Source organism: Rana temporaria, chromosome 8 (assembly GCF_905171775.1).
Source record: "Rana temporaria chromosome 8, aRanTem1.1, whole genome shotgun sequence".
NCBI lineage: Eukaryota > Metazoa > Chordata > Amphibia > Anura > Ranidae > Rana > Rana temporaria.
In genome coordinates this window covers 171,738,620-171,759,631 of record NC_053496.1, presented here as the reverse complement: position 1 = coordinate 171,759,631, position 21,012 = coordinate 171,738,620, and the positions used below count along the sequence as shown (strand labels likewise).

The following is a 21,012-nucleotide window of genomic DNA, read 5'->3' as shown; positions in this document are numbered from 1 at the left end:
ATTGTGAAATGTCTCCCTGGCTGTTATTAGCGCAGCGCACACTTCCTGGCAGGCTCTGCACGTGTTCTATGCGAACACGCCAGAGCTAATCCTTAGTGGAAACCCAACCCCCACCCTGTGCCGTGGCACTGAACCCCCTCTGCTGCCTCCAACCGTCATCGTTTTTGGATCAACCCCATGCTGATGAAAAAGTTTGAGCTCCTGCGTGTTCGCACAGTCCACGTGTAGAGCCCGCCAAGAAGTCGTTGCGGCGCTAATCACAGGCAGGGAGACATTTCCCGATCTCTGCAGTCGAGCATCGGGATTATGTCTCCCTGCCTGTGATTAGCGCAGCGCCGTGCAGACTTCCTGGCGGGCTCTGCACGTGGACTGTGCGAACACGCCGGAGCTCATCCTTACTGATGAATGACCTCCCACCCTTGTCATAGGTTTCCTGACCTCTGACCTCCTTCTGTTCCCAGTTCCGCCACCATGACCCCCTCATCACGCATGGTCAATTGTCCTACACCCGACAACTTCACTACTAGATCTACCCCTTTCTTTCGCTACCGCATGCAATCAAAATAGCCTTGAAGGGTTTGCTTGTGCCTCCTAAACATTGTTGGGGTGTCAGGTAGTCACGAGGGCCCAACACGAGTCAGCAGGACCCTGACCCCCACCTACAGCAACACCAGAGACCCTCTGGCCAATGCATGAGACGCTCACTGGATCCAGCGGGTAGGCATTGGGGAAGGAACCACAAACCGTTCGGTCACAACTTTGAGGAAGACATTGTGGTGCACACCTCTGAACATGGAGGGATGCCTTTGATTCAGTTCAGATTCAGCGGGAAGAATGCCCCTTACATCGGTGGTCAGTGGGAAGAATTTCCCCTTATATTGGTGGTCAGCGGGAAGAATGTCCCCTTACATTGGTGGTTAGCCGTGAGATTGTCCCCTTACATTGGTGGTCAGCGGGAATTATGTCCCCTTACGTTGGTGGTCAGCGGGAAGAATGTCCCCTTACGTTGGTGGTCAGTGGGAAGAATGTCCCCTTACGTTGGTGGTCAGTGGGAAGAATGTCCCCTTACGTTGGTGATCAGTGTGAAGAATGTCCCTTACATTGCGCTGCGGGTCGTGGAAATATCATTGGATCCCGCTCTGAGGTGATGTGGGTCGGTTTCCTTGGGTTGCCGATCTGGTCCTGTATCTTTTGTGCGATATCATGCTGTGGTCACATAGGTGTAGGTCAGATTGTAGGTCGTGCTAGGCAGGGGATAGCTTCGCTTCAGCGTAGCCTAGATTCTCAGTGGTTTTCCTCATACTGTCCTTCCTCTGGTGCTCTCTCTGGTTCCGCTTCCTGTGACGTCATCGTCTGTGTTCCACGCTGGCTTCCTGATTACTACAGGATGAATTTCTACACTCTTCTGCCTACCCGTGAGCCTGGATGCACCCGAGACCGGACCGCACTGTGATTACAGCACACAGATGAGCCCGTTTTTTATACATGTTTGTAAGTGCATTTCCTTTTTAACCCAATAAATTGTGACCAACATATTGCACTTAGGTGGCGCTTCCCGTTTTGTTCCCCTGTCTTCCCCTTACAGAGCCGACTTTCTCTGAGGACAGCTGCCGCCTACAACCCGAAGTACGCGGCATTACAGTCAGCTTAAAAGATCGTTGGTGTCATGCTACTGTTTCTGCCAAGTGACAATGGACCTGGAACTATGAAGGCACCATCAATTGAAAACCACGGGAACGAACCCCCGCCAACCTTTGGAGGAACCCTAGGATTCCAGGAAACTGGTTGAGAAGCCATGCTCTAGAGCAGTGATCCCCAAACTGCGGCCCTTTGCATGCTTTACTCTGGCCTTTGGGGCATTATTGCCCCCCACTGTAAGCAACAGTGAGGCATAGTTCCTGTCACTGACAATGGGGCACTATTCCTCCTACTCACACCAATGATTGGGCAATGTTTTCTCCCACTGACGCCAGAGCACTTTCTTCTCCCACTGGCCTCTGTCCAGCCCCCTAAATTTGGGGTGATAGTAAAGTGGCCCTTTTATTAGAATGTTTGGAGACCCCTGCTCTAAAGGGACCCTAGGGCTCCATAGAACCCTGGTTGAGAATGGCTGCTCTATAGGTTAATAGAGATTCCTTGAGCTGTGACTGATTGACCTCCCATTTGATGGTTCCTGCATTTTTTTCCGAGGTTTTCTCCGAGACCTAAAATATATTCTAATGCCGCGTACACACGATCAGAAATTTCCGACACGAAAAGTTCGATGTGAGCTTTTGGTCGGAAATTCCGACCGCGTGTAGGCTCCATCTGACTTTTTCTGTCGGAATTTCTGACAGCAAAAATTTGAGAGCTGGTTCTCAAATTTTCCGACGGGAAAAGTTCTTGTCGGAAATTCCGATCGTCTGTATGCAATTCCAACGCACAAAAAAAACATGCATGCTCTGAATCAATTTGACGCATGCTCGGAATCATTACACTTAATTTTTCTTGGCTCGTTGTAATGTTGTACGTCACCGCACTCTTGACGGTCGGAATTTCAGACAAGATTCGTGACCGTGTGTATGCAACACAAGTCTGAGCCGAAATTCCATCGAAAAAAAAAACCCACAGATTTCTTGTCGGAATTTCCGATCGTGTGTACGCGGCATAAGTGTTCTTCTCAGCTAGACGGTTGAGAAAGGCTTGTATACAGTGTGACACCTGACTGCATTACAGTAACAGGAAGGATAATTTGAGCTTTAAAGTGGCCATAGGTTAACTTTTAGGCATGCTTATCAATATCTACAGGGCACAGGTCCCATGTGTCCTTTTTCCCTGGCTAACCCAGTGCCGTTCTTCCAAGGTCCTGCAGATTCTGTAGTGAGGTGCTATGGTTCTGAGCTTGGCCTCAGTAACAGATTGTGTATAACTCTAGAAATTAGGTGGTTTCAGAATGGATATCAGAATGGATGCCCCGTACACACGATCGGACCTTTGTCCGACCAAATTCACATCGGAGGAAAAGAGAACATGTTCTCTATGTAAACTCCGATGGAATTCATCGGAATTTCCGATGGAATTACTCCGATGGGGCATACACACGGTCGGAATTTCCGATGGAAAAAGTCAGTCGGGGCTTAAGTCTTTTTCAATCATGTTGTGCAGTAGAATGGCTATTTTCCAACCTCCTCTGTTTTTGAATGCCAGTCACAGTCAGGTAAGGCTTTGTTTTTTGTTGCCCCCTCCTCCGTTTTTTTGGGTTTCTACTGAACGACGTGAACTCTGGTGGAGGCCCTTAGTCCTAAAGACGTGCAGTGCCACCTTTGCCAATTCTCTAAAGGTTATTGTGTTTCGGAGGCAGATTCAGAAGGGAATAAGGTTTAGAACACAAGGCAGTCAAGTGCTTAGCAAACTAATCCTACAGTTAAAGACACTTCACCAATGCAGTAAAGACACAAGAGATCTTGAAAATAAAAACCCAACTTTATTGATTAAAACCAATATTTGGGCAATCTGGTGGCAAAAAGCAACATGAACTAGAGGACCCATCAAACGTGGATAGAGAAACAATGTTGGCTTGCTTTGCTGGTGACCAACTCAACATCCAGTTGACTGGGCATGGAAGAAAGTCAACCGATTCATTTTAACGAGCCCAATTGCTCTTCTGAGGGGAACCCGTGAGAATAGAAATATGGAAACAGTAACTTGTTTTTAAAGTGGCAAGCTCCGGGGCTGTAATCCTCATGCTGCCTTTACAAGTAGGTCGCAGGCTTAGGACAAGTAGGCAGGGTTCCTCTAGAGCCCGCAAGCTCAAGCAGGGTTCCATGGAACCCTAGGATCCCTCTAGAGCACATGTCAAGAAACGACATCCATCACACCCTCTGATAAACCCAATAAACCTTACACAAGGTTGAAACTTGAAGGGACGCATAGAACTGGATTTTATTTGCATTTTTTCTAATAGCGTCGCTTCCAATGGGGGTCTGGATTCTTTGATGGAAGGTCCTACATGCCAAAAGATCTCCACAGTTTCCTTGGTTTGCAATGGAACTAAAAGCTTCTGACATTGAAGCACCACACCACAGGTTATTACTCAAGATATAAATATATTCCAATGCAGGATCAAGTAGAAGACTTCTATGAACGTCCCAACGCGTTTCAGGGGCCAATACTCACCCCCATCAACAGGGAGTAACCAAATAAAGCGGTCATGCTTTAACCAGTCCATTATCGCCACATTTGGTTAAACTCTGATAAAGAGGGTGGGTATTGACCCTTGAAACTTTCATCTACTTGATGCTACACTGGAATCAAATCTGGACTAATGGCCCGTAACGTGGCACTTCAATGTCAGATCCATTTACTTGCTATTTTCGGTGTCTATCTACCCCCACTTATTTTATAAATCTTTAAAAAAGACGGGGGGGGGGACAAAATGGGCAACTGAACAAGCCCTACAACAATTTTGGCGCTGTGAAAAAAGCAAAATATAAAATACGGCTTCTTAAAATTGTAAGCAACTCAAGATTTCTTTTCGAAACGTCAACCGAAGAAATGCGTCTCTTCTGAAGCTTATTTAAGGTCCATGAATCTGATGTCCATAATGAGCAGGACACATTTGGGCAGAGGTCGGGGTGCCGGGGAAAGCACCGTCAGAGTTTGCCTTTCAATGTCCACACCAGTACTGACTATGAACCCTGCCACGTTTTTCTCCTCGATGCTTTCATCTGGTAGTCCACCCTCGAGGGGCACCACGCTGAGCAGATGGTGAGCCATGTCTCTGCCCGGTGTCACCGGCACCAGTTTCAGCTGATTATCCTCCTGCGACATGCCCAGGGGAAGGCAGGAATCAGGGATTGAGGGAGCTCCGACTTTGTAGACTTTGACCTCGGAGAACTTCACCTCGAAGGCGTGAGGGTAGAGAGAACCCCGAGGGCCGTAGAAGTACTCCCGCACCCGCTGATCTCTAGACTCCCTCCGGCACTCCTTGGACCTCTCTGAAGCTCCGCCAGATTTAGGGAGCAGAATGGTATGGACAAAGTGCGGGAGGTCTCGGTGGAGGTCGTTGTACAGACGTTCTTGGTCCAGCACGATCACGACGTCCACTTCAAAAGCAGAAGCGGCGTGTATTATGGCTTGATAGCCGCCGCCTTTGACCCAACCGCAAGTATTAATGATGCAGCCGCTGACTGCAGCTCGACGATTGGAGTCACATCGCAGGTTGAAGACCTGAGCCAGGCGGGAGGTCAGCTGTGGAAGGAGAAGCAAAATGGTGGTTAGAAGTCAAATATATAACAAATACATTGAGCAGAAAGAACAGATCTATAGTAAGTGAACTGAGAACTTATACTACAGTTTTGTATAGACAAGCAACTACCCATCCCATTGAAAACCGGCCATACATGGTTCAATTTTCTTTAGACCCAACAATACCATTAGACTTACCAATGTGGTAAAAGGGCCTACCTGATTGGATACTACCTTGGGATGTAATACTAAGTTCTTTGGATTGTGTAGGCAAGTAAGAGGAGGAGAGCAAGGGGGGTGGGACTTTATATGAAGCATGTGGTAGCAACTTTGGAATATTTATTGCGGTTTTACCATGAGATACCAATGTTATTACCATGTTCATTGCTATTACCTTGTTTACCATTGATACCAGTATTATATGTATTACTGTTATAATAAATTTCCCATATGTCCACCAATTGATTATTTGCTACCACGTGCTTCATAAAGTCCCATCCCCCTTGCTCTCCTCCTCTCGAATTCAATAGGGATGGAAACACATCACCTCATGGGCCATGGTTTCATTCAAAGCCCCCAGGGTTGGAAATACGTGACCTTACCAGGTCATGGCTTCGTTAAAGTCCCTAACAAACCCCCACCACTCAATTACCTGTGTAGGTAAGTCAGGGTTCGACAAAATCCGGGCGCCCGGTCGCAATTGCGACTAGAATTAGCGACCTGGCGCCCGGTGGAAGGAAGCATGGGCCCGCAGAAGGCCACGGCCTCAATTACCGGCCGGCGTGGCCCGACGTGATCGTGGGGGCGCACGGAGACACAGAATACCCCATCCTGTGTCTCCATGCGCCCCCACCTCCCCCGCCACTTTGCGGCCTTCTGCAGGCCTTTGCTGCCTTCTGTGATCTGGCGCCATCTTGTGGTGGCCGTTGGCATGACAAATAAACCAGCAATCCTAATAAAGGTTTCCCCTTTGTTTTCAATGCCATCTCCTTCCCTCTAATTAGAGCCCCCAAACATTATATATTTTTTTTATTCTAACACCCTAGAGCGGGGATCTGCAATTAGCGGACCTCCAGATGTTGCAGAACTACAAATCCCATGAGGCATAGCAAGACTGACAGTCACAAGCATAACACCCAGAGGCAGAAGCATGATGGGACTTGTAGTTTTGCAACAGCTGGAGGTCCGCTAATTACATATCCCTACCCTAGAGAATAAAATGTTGGTCGTTGCAATACTTTGTCACACCCTTTTGCACAGCGGTCGTCTTACAAGCGCACTTTTTTGGGAAAAAAATACACTTTTCTTAATTAAAAAAATAATACAGTAAAGTTAGCCCAATTTTTTTTTATATTATGAAAGATAATGTTACGCCGAGTAAATTGATACCCAACATGTCACACTTCAAAATTGTGTCCGCTCGTGGAATGGCGACAAACTTTTACCCGTTAAAATCTCCATAGGCGACGTTTAAAAAAATAAATAAAAAATTCTACAGGTTGCATGTTTTGAGTTACAGAGGAGGTCTAGGGCTAGAATTATTTCTCTCGCTCTACCAATCGCGGCGAAACCTCACGTGTGGTTTGAACACCGTTTTCATATGCGGTAACTTCTGCGCGCGAGCTCGGCGGGACGGGGTTAGTTTCTGGCTCCTAACTTTTTTAGCTGGCTCCTAGATTCCAAGCAAAATTGTCAAACCCTGAGGGAAGTACTCAAATTACAGTTTTAGAACATCTTCAGGTCATTGTAGAACCAGACTGTGATATCTATACCTAGCTTTGGATCTATCAAGGGCATCTATGATGAAGTCTCTTCCTGAAAACCCTACTGCCAAGCTCCTGCAGATGCCACCACCAAATGGTATCTTCTAATGGCAGAGCTTGGGATCTCGAGTAGAAAGACTTCACCAACCACTGGAGAAGCCAACAGAGAAAAAAATCACACAAAGGGAGGTATATCAAGCTCATCCACTATAGTCGGAGACAGACGGGGATAGAACTAATTAACAGTACCAAGTTCCCCATTCATGTATCTTGTATTACACACACCATCTCCGGGAATGGGTTGTCTAACCAATCAACCTCCTGGAGTGCTCCTCTGAATTTGATAAGGCATAAACAAAATACAGGAAGTAAAAAGAGGGCTTCCAAAAGGAAATTCTGGAGAAGCCCCCAGCATCGACCCACAAATAGAGCCATTGTATTCCTCTCAGCAAGGACATCAATGATGAGGTCTCCTGAACACTCTACTGCCTAGATCCTGCAGATGCCACCACCAAAGGGCATCTTCTAATTAGCAGAGCTGGGTTCTTGAATGGAAAAATTACTTATGAGTGATGCAGCCACCAGCACTGACCCAAAATGGAGCCATTTGATTCCACTCAGTAAGGAAATCTATGATGAGATCGCTTTCTAAACACCCTACTGACCAGCTCCTGTAGATGCCACCACCAAATTGCTAAGCACAAGCTCTAGCGTGTTCACACAGCCCACGGGCAGAGCCCGCCAGGAAGTCGGCGCATGGCACTGCGCCGACTTCCAAGCGGGCTCTGCACGTGGGCTGTGTGAACACCCCGGAGCTCATCCTTACAAATGGCCCATTCTAATGGCAGAGCTTGGGATCTTGAGTAGAAAGACTTCACCAACAAGTGGTGAAGCCACCAGCATCAACCCACAAATGGAGCCATATTATTCCACTCAGCAAGGACTACGGTGATGAGGAATCTTCCGGAATACCCTACTGCCCAGCTCCTGCAAATGCCATCTTTTAATGGCAGAGCTTGGGATCTTGAGTAGCAAGATTCCACCCACCACTGATGAAGCCACCAGCATTAACCCGCAAATAGAGCCATGTTATTCCACCGGGCCCTCAAATCTAATGGCAGAGCTTGGTATCTTGAGTAGAAAGACTTCACCAACAAGTGGTGAAGCCACCAGCATCAACCCACAAATGGAGCCATATTATTTCGCTCAGCAAGGACTACAGTGATGAGGAATCTTCCCGAATACCCTACTGCCAAGCTCCTGCAGATGCCACCACCAAATGCCATCTTCTAATGGCAGAGATTGGGATCTTGAGTAGCAAGATTCCACTCACCACTGATGAAGCCACCAGCATCAACCCACAAATAGAGCCATTTTTTTCCACTTAGCAAGGACATCGGTGATGAGGTCTCCTCCTGAACACTCTACTGCCCAACTCCTGCAGAAGCCACCATCAAATGGCATCTTCTAATAGCAGAGCTTGTGATCTCGAGTAGAAAGGTTTCACCAACCAGTGGTAAAGCCACCAGCATCAACCCACAAATGGGGCCATTTTATTCCACTGGGCCCTCAAATCTTTCAAGATCTTACCAAGCATGGCCACCATAGATATTTACTATCCATCCCAGGAAAAGATCTTACCGGTCAATGCTCCAACAGGTCTATACTAGAGTTGTCCCGATACCACTTTTTTAGGACCGAGTACAAATACCGATACTTTTTTTCAAGTACTTGCCGATACCGAATACCGATACTTTTTTTTAAATGTGTCCCCAAATGCAGCCATGTCCCCCCCAGATGCAGCCATGTCCCCCCACATATCCAGCCATGTCCCCCTCCATATCCAGCCATGTCCCCCCCCATATCCAGCCATGTCCCCCCCATATCCAGCCATGTCCCCCTCCATATGCAGCCATGTCCCCCCCCATATCCAGCCATGTCCCCCTCCATATGCAGCCATGTCCCCCCCCATATCCAGCCATGTCCCCCATATACAGTCATGTCCCCCATATACAGTCATGTCTCCCCCCATATCCAGCCATCTCTCCCCCCCCCCATATCCAGCCATCTCTCCTCCCCCCCCCCCCCATATCCAGCCATCTCTCCCCCCCCCCCCATATCCAGCCATGTCCCCCTTACCTGCATCCCAGGGAACATTACAGCTTTGAATAGCTGTAATGATTCGCGCATAGACACTCCCCCTCGCTCGGGATTGGACAGTTCACCCGAGCAAGGGGGAGTGTCTATACACGGCGCGAATCATTACAGCTATTCAAATGAAAGCTGTAATGTTCCCCGCCCGTATTACCCAGTCGGCGGTAGCGGGTATGCGGCGTAACGGCGACGGGGGGGATTAAGTATTCTATTTCGGTATCGGGGGTATTTGCGGGAGTACAAGTAGTCCCGCAAATACTCGGAATCGGTCCCGATACCGATACTAGTATCGGGACAACCCTAGTCTATACCATTATAATTAGCCAACATAACTGTCCTGTGGATGGACCCTGAGGTCGGACCACCAAAAGATTATTGGTGGACTCTAAATCTACAGCAAGATGAAACCTAAGACCAATGATACGTAGCCAATTGACCACCAAGCAATCAATGGAGGAGTTATAAAAAGTGCTTCCTCACCTTGTTGTAGAGCTTGATGTTAGTCCCCGGCGTAGTGGAGCCAAAGTGATAAATAAGCGGAGCCTGAGTCGAGAACCCTTCTTCCACGTCAGCTGGCCGTTCCACACACAGAGCCCCGACCGTCCCCGGGACTGACACCGAGCCCTGCCCGACATCTAGTTCCACCATGGCTGGGCGCCGGCCGATCCTCACCGCGTAGTTTAAGAGCAGTCGGCAAAGCGTCGATTTACCCACGTCAGATGGCCCGGCCACCAGCACCCGGGGCCCGCGCTCTCCTTCCCGCTCCGCTTGCACCCTCATCTGCTCCAGGGCCACGTGGGTGTTGAGGTAGAGCAGCATGGGGGTATCCTTGGAGACGTAAGCCGTGTCCGGGCTCCCGAACAGCTGAACGGTGCACCCGTGCCAGGTGAAGACGGCGGCTCGGCTCCCCGGCGGGAACGTGTACTTCTTATTCTTCACCAGCTCTGTGCCGAACACCTCGGCGAGGCCCGACATCAGTTCCAACTGCACGGGGGCCGAGCCTTCCACCTCCAGCCGCAGCTCCGTCTCCCTTTCCAGCTCAAATTTGGTGGAGGGGACGCTGGGGGTAGAGGACGGCCAGGGACTGCTGGCCTCCGAGGTCCCGCTGAGGACATCTTCTGACATGGTGGCCACCTGAAATATGAACGGGCGAGATGAAAGTCAATGAGATAAAGACTACAAACATAAACAAACCCAACTCAAAAGTCAATCTACCGACCGGTTTCGATTGCCCTACGGTTATCCTTAGTCCCGCCCAACCAAACTAATGCACCACGCCATCCCTGGTAGGTGGAATCTGCGTCTACAAACCAGAAGACTCTGGATGCAGGAAGCCAATCAATTCAATTCACCACTATAACCTCCCTCGTTTCTTGACGCGTCCATTGCGCTCAGATGCAAAAAGCACCGCTAATCGTCACGCCAAAAAAACATTTCCACCTGCTGTGGCAACACGACGCTTGGTCATTGTAACACGGCGGTGTTACCCATAGCAACTGGTCAGCTCTCTCACCCAGTGTCACTGCATGGTTGCTATGGGCAACAGCTACACCTGACTAGGCCCAGCCAGGAGCACAGTACAACCCTAGCTGCCCTCCCCAGCCAGACAAAGTACCCCATTCACACCAACAAACTCACCAGCAGCGTTAAACAGTACGACCGGAAGTCACACGCGGCTCAGAAGCTCTTCCGGAGGTCACAACCTGAAAATAGCCGCGGCCATTTTGTTGTAGACCAGCTTACTTTTTGGCCGCTTTCAGTTACGTCCTCCACTTCTCCCACAGACATATTTTTTTTTTTTTTTTTTACACTAGCACGTAAGAGAAAAGATAACCGAGACTCCCGCAACAGGATACAATTAAAGTGTCCGCAATTTGGAAGAGCGCCGGCCATTTTGTTGTAGTCCGGTCGCTCTATTGAAGGGGTATTCGGTGTTAAAATATCGGTGAAATCATTTTAATAGGCAAGCTGCACTTTCCTTTTTAATGTTTTGTTAATTTTATCGTATTTTGAAGTAGGTGAGTTAAAGGTGTAGCAAAATGGCAGCCATTTTGTTGTAGTCCATTCGTTTTCCTGAAAGGGTTAGGCTGAAATAATTTCAATACTCAAGCATTATTTAGATTAAAGTGTCCGCAATTTAGAAGAGCCGCGGCCATTTTGTTGTAGTCCGATCGCTTCCCTGAAAGGGGTATTCGGCGTCAAGACATCGCTTAAATCATTTCAATAGACAAGTAGACGTTTTCTCTTTAATTTGCAGTTTATTTCATTGTATTTTGAGGTGGATGAGTTAAAGGTATAGCAAAACGGCAGCCATTTTGTCGTAGTCCACAACACAGACTCCCTTAATCCTCTGAGTGTCTGGAGCTGAGCTGATGTGAAGGATTTGTGATGCTGGAGTGAGTGTGGGAGAGGTAATTTTCAGTGCTGCTGTTATTACTGCCATTATTATTATATGTATTGTTATGTACAGATGTGAGGTTAATTCATTAACTCAACCGTCATGAAAACAAATGTCTTTCTTTAGCTGCATGGTCAGCTGCCGTTGATTCGTGTTATGCTATAGGTCAGTGGTCCCCAAACTGCGGCCCGGGGGCCGGATGCTGCCCTTTGCTTGCTTTTATCTGGCCCTTGGACATCCACTAGGGTTGCCACCTGTCCGGGATTCACCCTGACAGTTCGGGTTTGAATCATGTGTCCAGGTTTTAGTTCACCTGAAACCCGGACATAATATTCAGACAGGAATGTGGCTCAGAACAGGGCCTGACAGGAGGGTGAGGGGTCAATATGTGGGCTGCATTACTATTCTCTTTGGAGCGCCCAAAGGTATCCCAGATCTGTTACAATCCTATAGTGTGTGCTAAAACAAACAAAAAAATGGACTGTGTGCCACTAAAGTGTTAAACCCTACCATCCACTGACACCAACAATGGGGCTATGATTCCTCCCACTGACACCAACAATGGGGCCACGATTCCTCCCAGTGATGCCAACAATGGGGCCATGACTCCCTCCCAGTGACACCAACAATGGGGCCACGATTCCTCCCAGTGATGCCAACAATGGGGCCACGATTCCTCCCAGTGACACCAACAATGGGGCCACAATTCCTCCCAGTGACACCAAAAATTGGGCTATTATTACTCCCAGTGACACCATCAATGGGGCCACTATAGTTCCCAGTGACACAACAATGGGGCCACTGTTCCTTCCAGTGACACCAACAATAGGGTACGATTCCTCCCAGTGATGCCAACAATGGGGCCACAATTCCTCCCAGTGACGCCAACAATGGGGCCACGATTCCTCCCACTGACACCAACAATGGGGCCACAATTCCTCCAAGTGACACCAACAATGGGGCCACTATTACTCCCAGTGACACCAACAATGGGGCCACTATTACTCCCAGTGACACCAACAATGAGGCACAATTCCTCCCAGTGACACCAAAAATGGGGCCATGATTCCTCCCAGTGTCACCATCAATGGGGCCACGATTCCTCCCACTGACGCCATCAATGGGGCCACTATTACTCCCACTGACACCAACAATGAGGCACAATTCCTCCCAGTGACACCAACAATGGGGCTGTGACTCCCTCCCTGTGATGCCATCAATAGGGCCATGATTCCTCCCAGTAATGCCAACAATAGGGCCATGATTCCTCCCAGTGACACCAACAATGGGGCCACGATTCCTCCCAGTGACACCAACAATGGGGCCACGATTCCTCCCAGTGACACCAACAATGGGGCCACAATTCCTCCCAGCGATATCAATGATGGGGCCACTATTCTTCCCAGTGACATCAACAATGGGGCCAAATTCCTCCCAGTGACACCAACAATGGGGCCACGATTCCTCCCAGTGACACCAACAATGGGGCCATGACTCCCTCCCAGTGATGCCATCAATAGGGCCATGATTCCTCCCAGTGATATCAATGATGGGGCCACTATTCTTCCCAGTGATATCAACAATGGGGCCAAATTCCTCCTAGTGACACCAACAATGGGGCCACGATGCCATCCAGTGACACCAACAATGGGGCCACGATTCCTCCCTGTGACACCCACAATGGGGCCCAATGACATCAACGATGGGGCACGGTTACTCCCAGTGACACCAACAGTGGGGCCAAAATTCCTCCCAATGACACTAACAATGGGGCCCAATGATATCAATTATGGAGCACGGTTCCTCTCGCCGACACCACCGATGGCCATTGTGTACTCCTACTGATGCCAGGACATTTTCTACCCCCAATGGCCACAGTCCAACCCCCACTAAAGTCTGAAGAACAGTACACTTGCCCTTTGTTTAGAAAGTTTGGAGATCCCTGCTATAGTTGGACACGAGGCAGAGCGTAGGTGTTGTGACAACACCGGGCCAAATCTTGAGCGTCGTACGTTCCTTAGGCTCTTTAAAGGGTTAGTTCACCAAAAAACTGCCTATGTAGATAAGGGGTGTCTGAAGATTAAAACAAACTGTGCATGGCTGACTAAAGTTGAATAATGCCCTTGCTAAAGGTGTAGGACCTCATAAAGCCTGACTGGAATAGTCCCAGAGATGGCATCATCCTGTCCTTCCTTGTTGCTAGGACGTTGCTAAGACGCTCCTAGCCATTGCTGTTCACATCCACAGTCACAGGAGCGAGCTTTCAAATGCTGAGCTCAGAACTTTGCATCAGGGGAGAGAAAACGCATGTGAAGGGGACTGAATCACAGAAAGAGCTCCCTCCTGTGGTGGTGGAGGTGAACAGTAATAGATAGGCTTCTCTTGGCAACGACCTTAGCAACGCCCTGGGTGTTTTCCAGTCATGATTCATGAGGTACATAAATGGCCTACACCTATAGTAAGGGCATTATTTAACTTTGGTCACAGTTTTGAGACTTTTCTTATCTACCCAACAGAATGCTTTCAAAATCTGAAGTTTGCATAACAAGTAAACACTTTTACGAGTCAATTATTGTAACCCGTATATCGTTGTTTTGACATTTTTTTTATTTGCGCAATAAAAATCTTGTGCTTGCCAGTTTCAGGTTGCCGAATGGATGCCCCAAGAATGAAGGAGGACAAACCTAACGTCACCCAGATAATACTAAATCTCACCCTTGAGACCATCTACCTGCTGACTGGAGAGGTGAGGAGGATTCTGGGAGGTCACATGACATCACTCTTATCTCTAATAATAAAACACAGACCTGACCTGAGAGGTGAGGAGGATTCTGGGAGGTCACATGACATCACTCTTATCTCTAATAATAAAACACAGAGCTGACCGGAGAAGTGAGGAGGATTCTGGGAGGTCACATGACATCACACTTATCTCTATTAATAAAACACAGACCTGACCGGAGAGGTGAGGAGAATTCTGGGAGGTCACATGACATCACTCTTATCTCTATTAATAAAACACAGACCTGACTGGAGGGGTGAGGAGGATTCTGGGAGGTCACATTGGCTCTTGTGTTCTTGATGGCAAAATCTATTCCCTTTCCTTTCAACTTCCAGGACTATGAAGTAATGAAGAGGACGTCTGATGATGGTGTCACTTCCCGTGTCCCCGGGGTATTGAACAGGAGCTGGAGCCATACTCTGAATCCTTCACCTCTTGTTATGAAGCAGGAGAAGAATGACAAGAAAATTCTGGAACTCACCAACCAGGTCATTCACATACTGACCGGAGAGGTGAGTGCTGCCTGAACAATGAACAGCTCATCCACAAGTCCTAATTTCCCGTCAATAGATCTATGGTAGAGTCACCTACCTGGCCCAGTCCGGCCCAGTCCAGGTTCTCAGAAGGACAGCTCCAGGAATTATTGTCAGATTAAATAGGACAGCCCACTGGTTAAAGTTCTAGTGTTACTGATCACTAGTGTTAGGTGATGGGCCCGTATTTGTCCTCGGTGAAGCTAAAAGGTCCTTCCAACCAGAATTTACGTTACTGTTGGTGGAAATGTAAAACCACCAGTTTTTTATATTAGGCAAACTTTATCAGTGGTGGGTTGTTGACGTTTGGCACTTGAGTCTCTGGGACTACCCATAGCGAGGGGCTCCCACCATTGCAATCTGAAGTATGGGGAATGCAACAAGAGTAGTTGGAACACTCCAAGGTGGGAACCATTTATGATGGCTCCATCCTTGTCCACTTTAGAGCTTTGGGTGCTCTCAATCGTCTTGGGGTTAGGCCTTCTGATTCAATCTTCGCCACGTAAGATTTTATCATAAAAGGCAAAGTAAGACCCGGTACAGACATCCCACAACTGGAGAACGTTTTTAGTGGCTGGAAGTTGAAGTTTTTTTTTTTAACTCAACCTTTAACCACTTAAAGTGGTTGCAAACCCTTTACAACCACTTTAGCCTACAGGTTGTAAAGTAGTTGTAAAGTAAAGCCCCCGTTATACTTACCTGACCCCTCGAAAGTCCCGCGCTCGATCCCGAGATCCTCTTCGCCGCTCAGCCTGGCCGCTGATTGGCTAGAGAGGATGGATTGAGAGCGGCGCAGCCATTGGTTGGCGCTGCTGTCAATCACATCCAGTGACGCGGCGCGACGAGGGGCGGGGCCGAGTGATACAATATGGCCACTCGCTGTATCACAGGAGCGTGCCCGCAATTACTCACCACCATGCAAGCTCTCTCGCATGACTGTGGTCAGTACTTGCGGGGAGGACCAGAGACAGCTGCCGAGGGACCCCAGAAGACGGATCGGGGCCACTCTGTGCAAAAGGAACTGCACAGTGGAGGTAAGTATAACATGTTTGTTATTTTAAAGGGAAAAAAAAAATTCCTTTACTAACCCTTTAAGGCTTACCTGTAGGTGCTTGAAATATCTCGCACACCTGCACGGTCTAGGAGATATTTGCATTTGCGCATGCGCCGGAGTTAGAATGGGCGCGCTGTGCCGTTTCTATCTGGGGTCATGTCCTGAAGTCGCGCAACATCACACGACTCCGGCCAGTCACAGTGCTGGAGTCCGCGGCCCCAGAAGGGAGAGGGGTGAAGAATGGCCACTCGCTAGTAGCGAGGAAGACGGGGACATCGCAGGCTTCTCCTGCAGGTAAGTGTCACATAATGGGCTACTGTGCGATGCATACAAGCATATAAGGACCAGTGCACGACGATATACATCGTCACAATAGCACGGCTGGGCAGATAGACGCACCTGTACGACTCCTTTAAGATGCGGCATTGTGGGCTCGGGAGCTCCGTGAGTCCGACTGCGGGTCCCGTGGACTCGATGTCCGCGGGGATACCCGCGATCGTCTCACGGAGAGGAAGAACGGGGAAATGCAGTTGTAAACAAGCATTTCCCCATTCTTCCTAGTGACAGGACACTGATCACAGCTCCCTGTGACCAGGAGCGGTGATCAGTGTTGTGTCACACGTAGCCCATCCCCCCACAGTTAGAACACATCCCTAGGTCACACTTAACCCCTTCAGCACCCCCCTACAGGTTAACCCTTTCACTGACAGTCACATTTACACAGTAATCAGTGCATTTTTATAGAACTGATCGCTGTATAAATGTGAATGGTCCCAAAATAGCGCCAGAAGTGTCCGCCATAATGTCGCAGTCACGATAAAAATCGCTGATCGCTGCCATTACTAGTAAAAAAATATTAATAAAAATGCCATAAAACTATCCCTTATTTTGTAGACGCTATAACTTTTGCGCAAACCGATCAATAAACGCTTATTGCTATTTTTTTTTACCAAAAATATGTAGAAGAATACGTATCGGCCTAAACTGAGGAAAAAAAACTTTTTTTTATATATTTTTTTGGTGGATATTTATTATAGCAAAATGTAAAAAAATATTGCTTTTTTTTTTCAAAATTGTCGCTCTATTTTTGTTGATAGCGCAAAAAAATTAAAACGCAGAGGTGATCAAATACCACCAAAAGAAAGCTCTATTTGTGGGAAAAAAAGGACGCCAATTTTGTTTGGGAGCCACGTCGCACGACCGCGCAATTGTCAGTTAAAGCGACGCAGTGCGGAGTCGCAAAAGGTGCTCTGGTCTTTGGCCAGCAAAATGGTCCGGGGCTGAAATGGTTAAATAAATACCTACAACTTAAGGTCAATACCCACAGACTTAGTAGCGTGACTACAGTGACCTGTAAAGAACAAAAAGGCATTGGTGTCACTGAGAACTCTCCCCTTTCTACAGGTGTGGAAGCATTTGGGAAAAACAACTCTATATGACTACACAAACCTTGAAGAATCTCCATCTATACGGTTGCGTGGTAAGTTGAGGTTTACCGGCTGCTCATCTCTTATTAGGGGCACAACTCTAAGAAATAGGTCCTTACTGTCGTGTTGACTTTTCTTTTTCTGGCATGAAAGGACCATGTCCATGTGTTTAACTATATTGCTCCCTCTCTGTATTGGGTAGGAAGTAGGTCCCGGTCCATATTATATTGCCCTCTCTTCCCCTTTGTGTTCTCCTTAGCTTTGAGTACTGGTGTTTCTACATAGGGGCCAAATCCATAGACCTAATAAACATGTCCCTTTTTTTTATTTACCAGATGTGACTCATGACGATCCACCCAACTGCACCAAGGTGGCATCTAATTTCCATGGTGATGATGACCATATGTCCTTTAGGCATGACTTATCTGCAGGGTCTCATCTACCAGAGCCTGACATCTCCACATCAGTTCTTGTCAAAGAGGAGTCCTTGTCAAATGAAGAAGATCTTCTCCACATGGAGGTCTCCAAACGAATTCCACATACACAACATACATCTAGTGAAGATCTTCTCCACTTGGAGGTCTCCAAACCTAAACCATATACACAACATACATCTAGTGAAGATCTATTCCACTTGGGGGTCTCCAAACCAAAACTATGTACACAACAAACACCTAGTGAAGATCTTCTCCACTTGGAGGTCTCCAAACTAAGATCACGTACACAACATACATCTAGTGAAGAAGATCTTTTCCACGTGGAGGTCTCCAAACCTAAACCATGTACACAACATACATCTAGTGAAGAAGATCTTTTCCACGTGGAGGTCTCCAAACCAAGACTACGTACACAACATACATCTAGTGAAGATCTTCTCCACTCGGAGGTCTCCAAATCAAGACTACGTACACAACAAACATCTAGTGAAGATCTTCTCCACCTTGAGGTCTCCAAACCAAGACTACGTACACAACATACATCTAGTAAAGAAGATCTTCTCCACTCGGAGGTCTCCAAATCAAGACTACGTACACAACATACATCTAGTGAAGATCTTCTCCACTCGGAGGTCTCCAAATCAAGACTACGTACACAACAAACATCTAGTGAAGATCTTCTCCACCTTGAGGTCTCCAAACCAAGACTACGTACACAACATACATCTAGTAAAGAAGATCTTCTCCACTTGGAGGTCTCCAAATCAAGACTACGTACACAACAAACATCTAGTGAAGATCTTCTCCACCTTGAGGTCTCCAAACCAAGACTACGTACACAACATACATCTAGTAAAGAAGATCTTCTCCACTTGGAGGTCTCCAAACCAAGACCATGTACACAACAAACATCTAGTGAAGATCTTCTCCACTTGGAGGTCTCCAAACCAAGTCTACGTACACAACATACATCCAGTGAAGATCTTCTACATGTGGAGGTCTCCAAACCTAGACTACGTACACAACATACATCTAGTGAAGAAGATCTTCTCCACTTGGAGGTCTCCAAACCAAGACCACCTACACAACATACATCTCAAATTGATGCATTCTCACATGAAGACAGGCACCCGGGAAAGCTTGGTCTTCATAGCCCTGAAGATGATACTCAATACATATCTTTTGTCATTAAAGAGGAGGAGGAGGAGGAAGAAGATCTACCAGACCCAGACTCATCCACCAATCAATTACAGGTCACATCTCCAGAAATGTCAGATGAATCGACTATGTTGGAACATTTTGGTAAAAATTTGACTTCCCTTGGGAACAGTTTTAATATCTCACCAAACCAGGAACCCTCACATCAAGCCTACCCTGGTGAGGAACCATATACTAGTTATGGTGTCGGTGTAGGTGGTGATTTGACTGCAGCTGGGTACTCCAGAAACCCTACTGACCCACAGGCGAATCTCAGCAAGCGTCTGATGATTCTCCAGAAAGGAAAAACCTTCTTCTGCTCAGAGTGCGGAAAATCATCCTCATGGAAGTCGGCATTAGTCCATCACCAGCGCATTCACACAGGAGAGAAGCCGTTTTCTTGCCATGAGTGCGGGAAATGCTTTATTAGTAAGTCCCACCTCATTCTACACCAAAGGACTCATACGGGAGAGAAGCCATATTCATGTTCGGAGTGTGGAAAGTCCTTCACCTGCAGCTCGCACCTTGTTACGCACAGAAGGGTTCACACGGGAGAGAAGCCTTATTCCTGCTCTGAGTGCGGCAAAAGCTTCATCAGCAGCTCAAACCTCATCCGGCACCAGAAGTTTCACACCGGAGACAAGCCGTATCCGTGCCCAGACTGCGGCAAATGCTACCGGTACAACTCTGACCTGGCTAGGCATCAGAGGAGGAGGCCTGGTGGAAAACCGTACTCTTGTTCGGAGTGTGGAATGTGTTATTTTAGCAAATGCGCCCTCGCTGTGCATCTACAAAGTCATGGACTGGCTCCTCGTGTTCTGCAGTAGGGATGGGGAAGTAATCTGCATCATACTGCAGATCAGAAACATTCTATGCTGAAAGGGTTGTTATATTTTTAGACCTTCTCGAGGTTGATGGTTTGAACCATTGGCATCACCCTTCTCTACATATACATAAATAAAATCATTGTCACTATTTTTATATAGGAGAGCACGGTGCCGTCTTATCGTTCTAAGATCTCAAAGTTCACTTCCCAGCAGGGGTCCTACCTCTGAGGGGTCTTAGGATTTAATACAAACATGTGCCAGTGGGGGGCTTGGCTCCAAAATGGCCCCACAGTATGCACGTGGGCTTGTGTGATTGTTATAAGACCATTACAGACAGACACTCAGATCCTGTAATACTGAGATTACAGGAGGGATTGGTGGTTCATTTTGTGGGACGGATGTAGGCAAAGTGGGTGGGGTGGTGATAGTAGTGGATGGGGAGGGTTGGGGGATTCTGGATGAGATTACAGGAGGAGGGATTGGTGGTTAATATTGTGGGGCGGGTTCAGGCAAAGTGGGTGGGGTGGTGATAGTAGTGGATGGGGAGGGTTGGAGGGTGTGCAGCGGCAGTAGGGGGGGGGGGGTCTGGCTGAGAATACAGGAGGAGGTTTGGTGGGTAATATTGTGGGGTGGATGTAGGCAAAGTGGGTGGGGTGGTGATAGTAGTGGATGGAGAGGGTTGGGGGTGTGCAGCCTTTGGTGATGGGGGGTGGGAGGGACTCTGATTGAGATCACAGGAGGAGGGATTGATGGTTAATATTGTGGGGCGGGTGTAGGCATAGTGGGTGGGGTGGTGATAGTAGTGGGTGGGGAGGGTTGGGGGTGTTCAGCGGTGGTGATTGGGGGGGGGGATTCTGGCTGAGATTACAGGAGGAGGGAGTGGTGGTTAATATTGTGGGGAAAATGTAGGCACAGCGGGTGGAGTGGTGGTAGTAGTGGATGGGGAGGGTTGGGGGTGTGCAGCGGCGGTGATTGGGGGGGGGGGGTTCTGGCTGAGAATACAGGAGGAGGGAGTGGTGGTTAATATTGTTGTGCGGGTGTAGGCATAGTGGGTGGGTGGGGGTGTGCAGCGGCAGTGATTGGGGGGGGGGATTCTGGTAGAGATTACAGGAGGAGGGAGTGGTGGTTAATATTGTGGGGCAAATGTAGGCATAGTGGGTGGAGTGGCGATAGTAGTGGATGGGGAGGGTTGGGGGTGTGCAGCGGTGGTGGGG

General features: G+C 48.1%; 2 protein-coding genes across 4 annotated transcripts; one reads left to right on the top strand and one right to left on the bottom strand.

Moving 5' to 3' along the window:
• Positions 1-3,443: 3,443 nt before the first annotated feature.
• Positions 3,444-10,834, bottom strand: CLP1 (cleavage factor polyribonucleotide kinase subunit 1). Its single transcript, XM_040321173.1, has 3 exons — positions 10,782-10,834; positions 9,624-10,277; positions 3,444-5,229 (listed from the first exon to the last, which is right to left on the bottom strand). The coding sequence occupies exons 2-3, from the start codon at positions 10,266-10,268 to the stop codon at positions 4,552-4,554; spliced, it is 1,323 nt and encodes a 440-aa protein (XP_040177107.1). The 5' UTR covers positions 10,269-10,277; positions 10,782-10,834; the 3' UTR covers positions 3,444-4,551.
• A 575-nt stretch (positions 10,835-11,409) lies between these two features.
• Positions 11,410-19,954, top strand: LOC120909354 (zinc finger protein with KRAB and SCAN domains 3-like). Of its 3 annotated transcripts, none has more exons than XM_040321105.1 (6): positions 11,410-11,554; positions 14,181-14,287; positions 14,659-14,835; positions 17,315-17,390; positions 17,673-18,065; positions 18,252-19,954. In XM_040321105.1, exons 2-6 carry the CDS (start codon positions 14,195-14,197, stop codon positions 19,796-19,798), a joined length of 2,286 nt encoding a protein of 761 aa, XP_040177039.1. In that variant the 5' UTR covers positions 11,410-11,554; positions 14,181-14,194; the 3' UTR covers positions 19,799-19,954. The 3 variants fall into 3 exon arrangements, with proteins under 3 accessions (XP_040177039.1, XP_040177040.1, XP_040177041.1); XM_040321106.1 differs by having other exon boundaries at positions 11,412-11,554; positions 17,673-17,917; positions 18,164-19,954; XM_040321107.1 differs by lacking the exons at positions 11,410-11,554; positions 14,181-14,287; positions 17,315-17,390 and having other exon boundaries at positions 14,747-14,835.
• Positions 19,955-21,012: the final 1,058 nt, after the last annotated feature.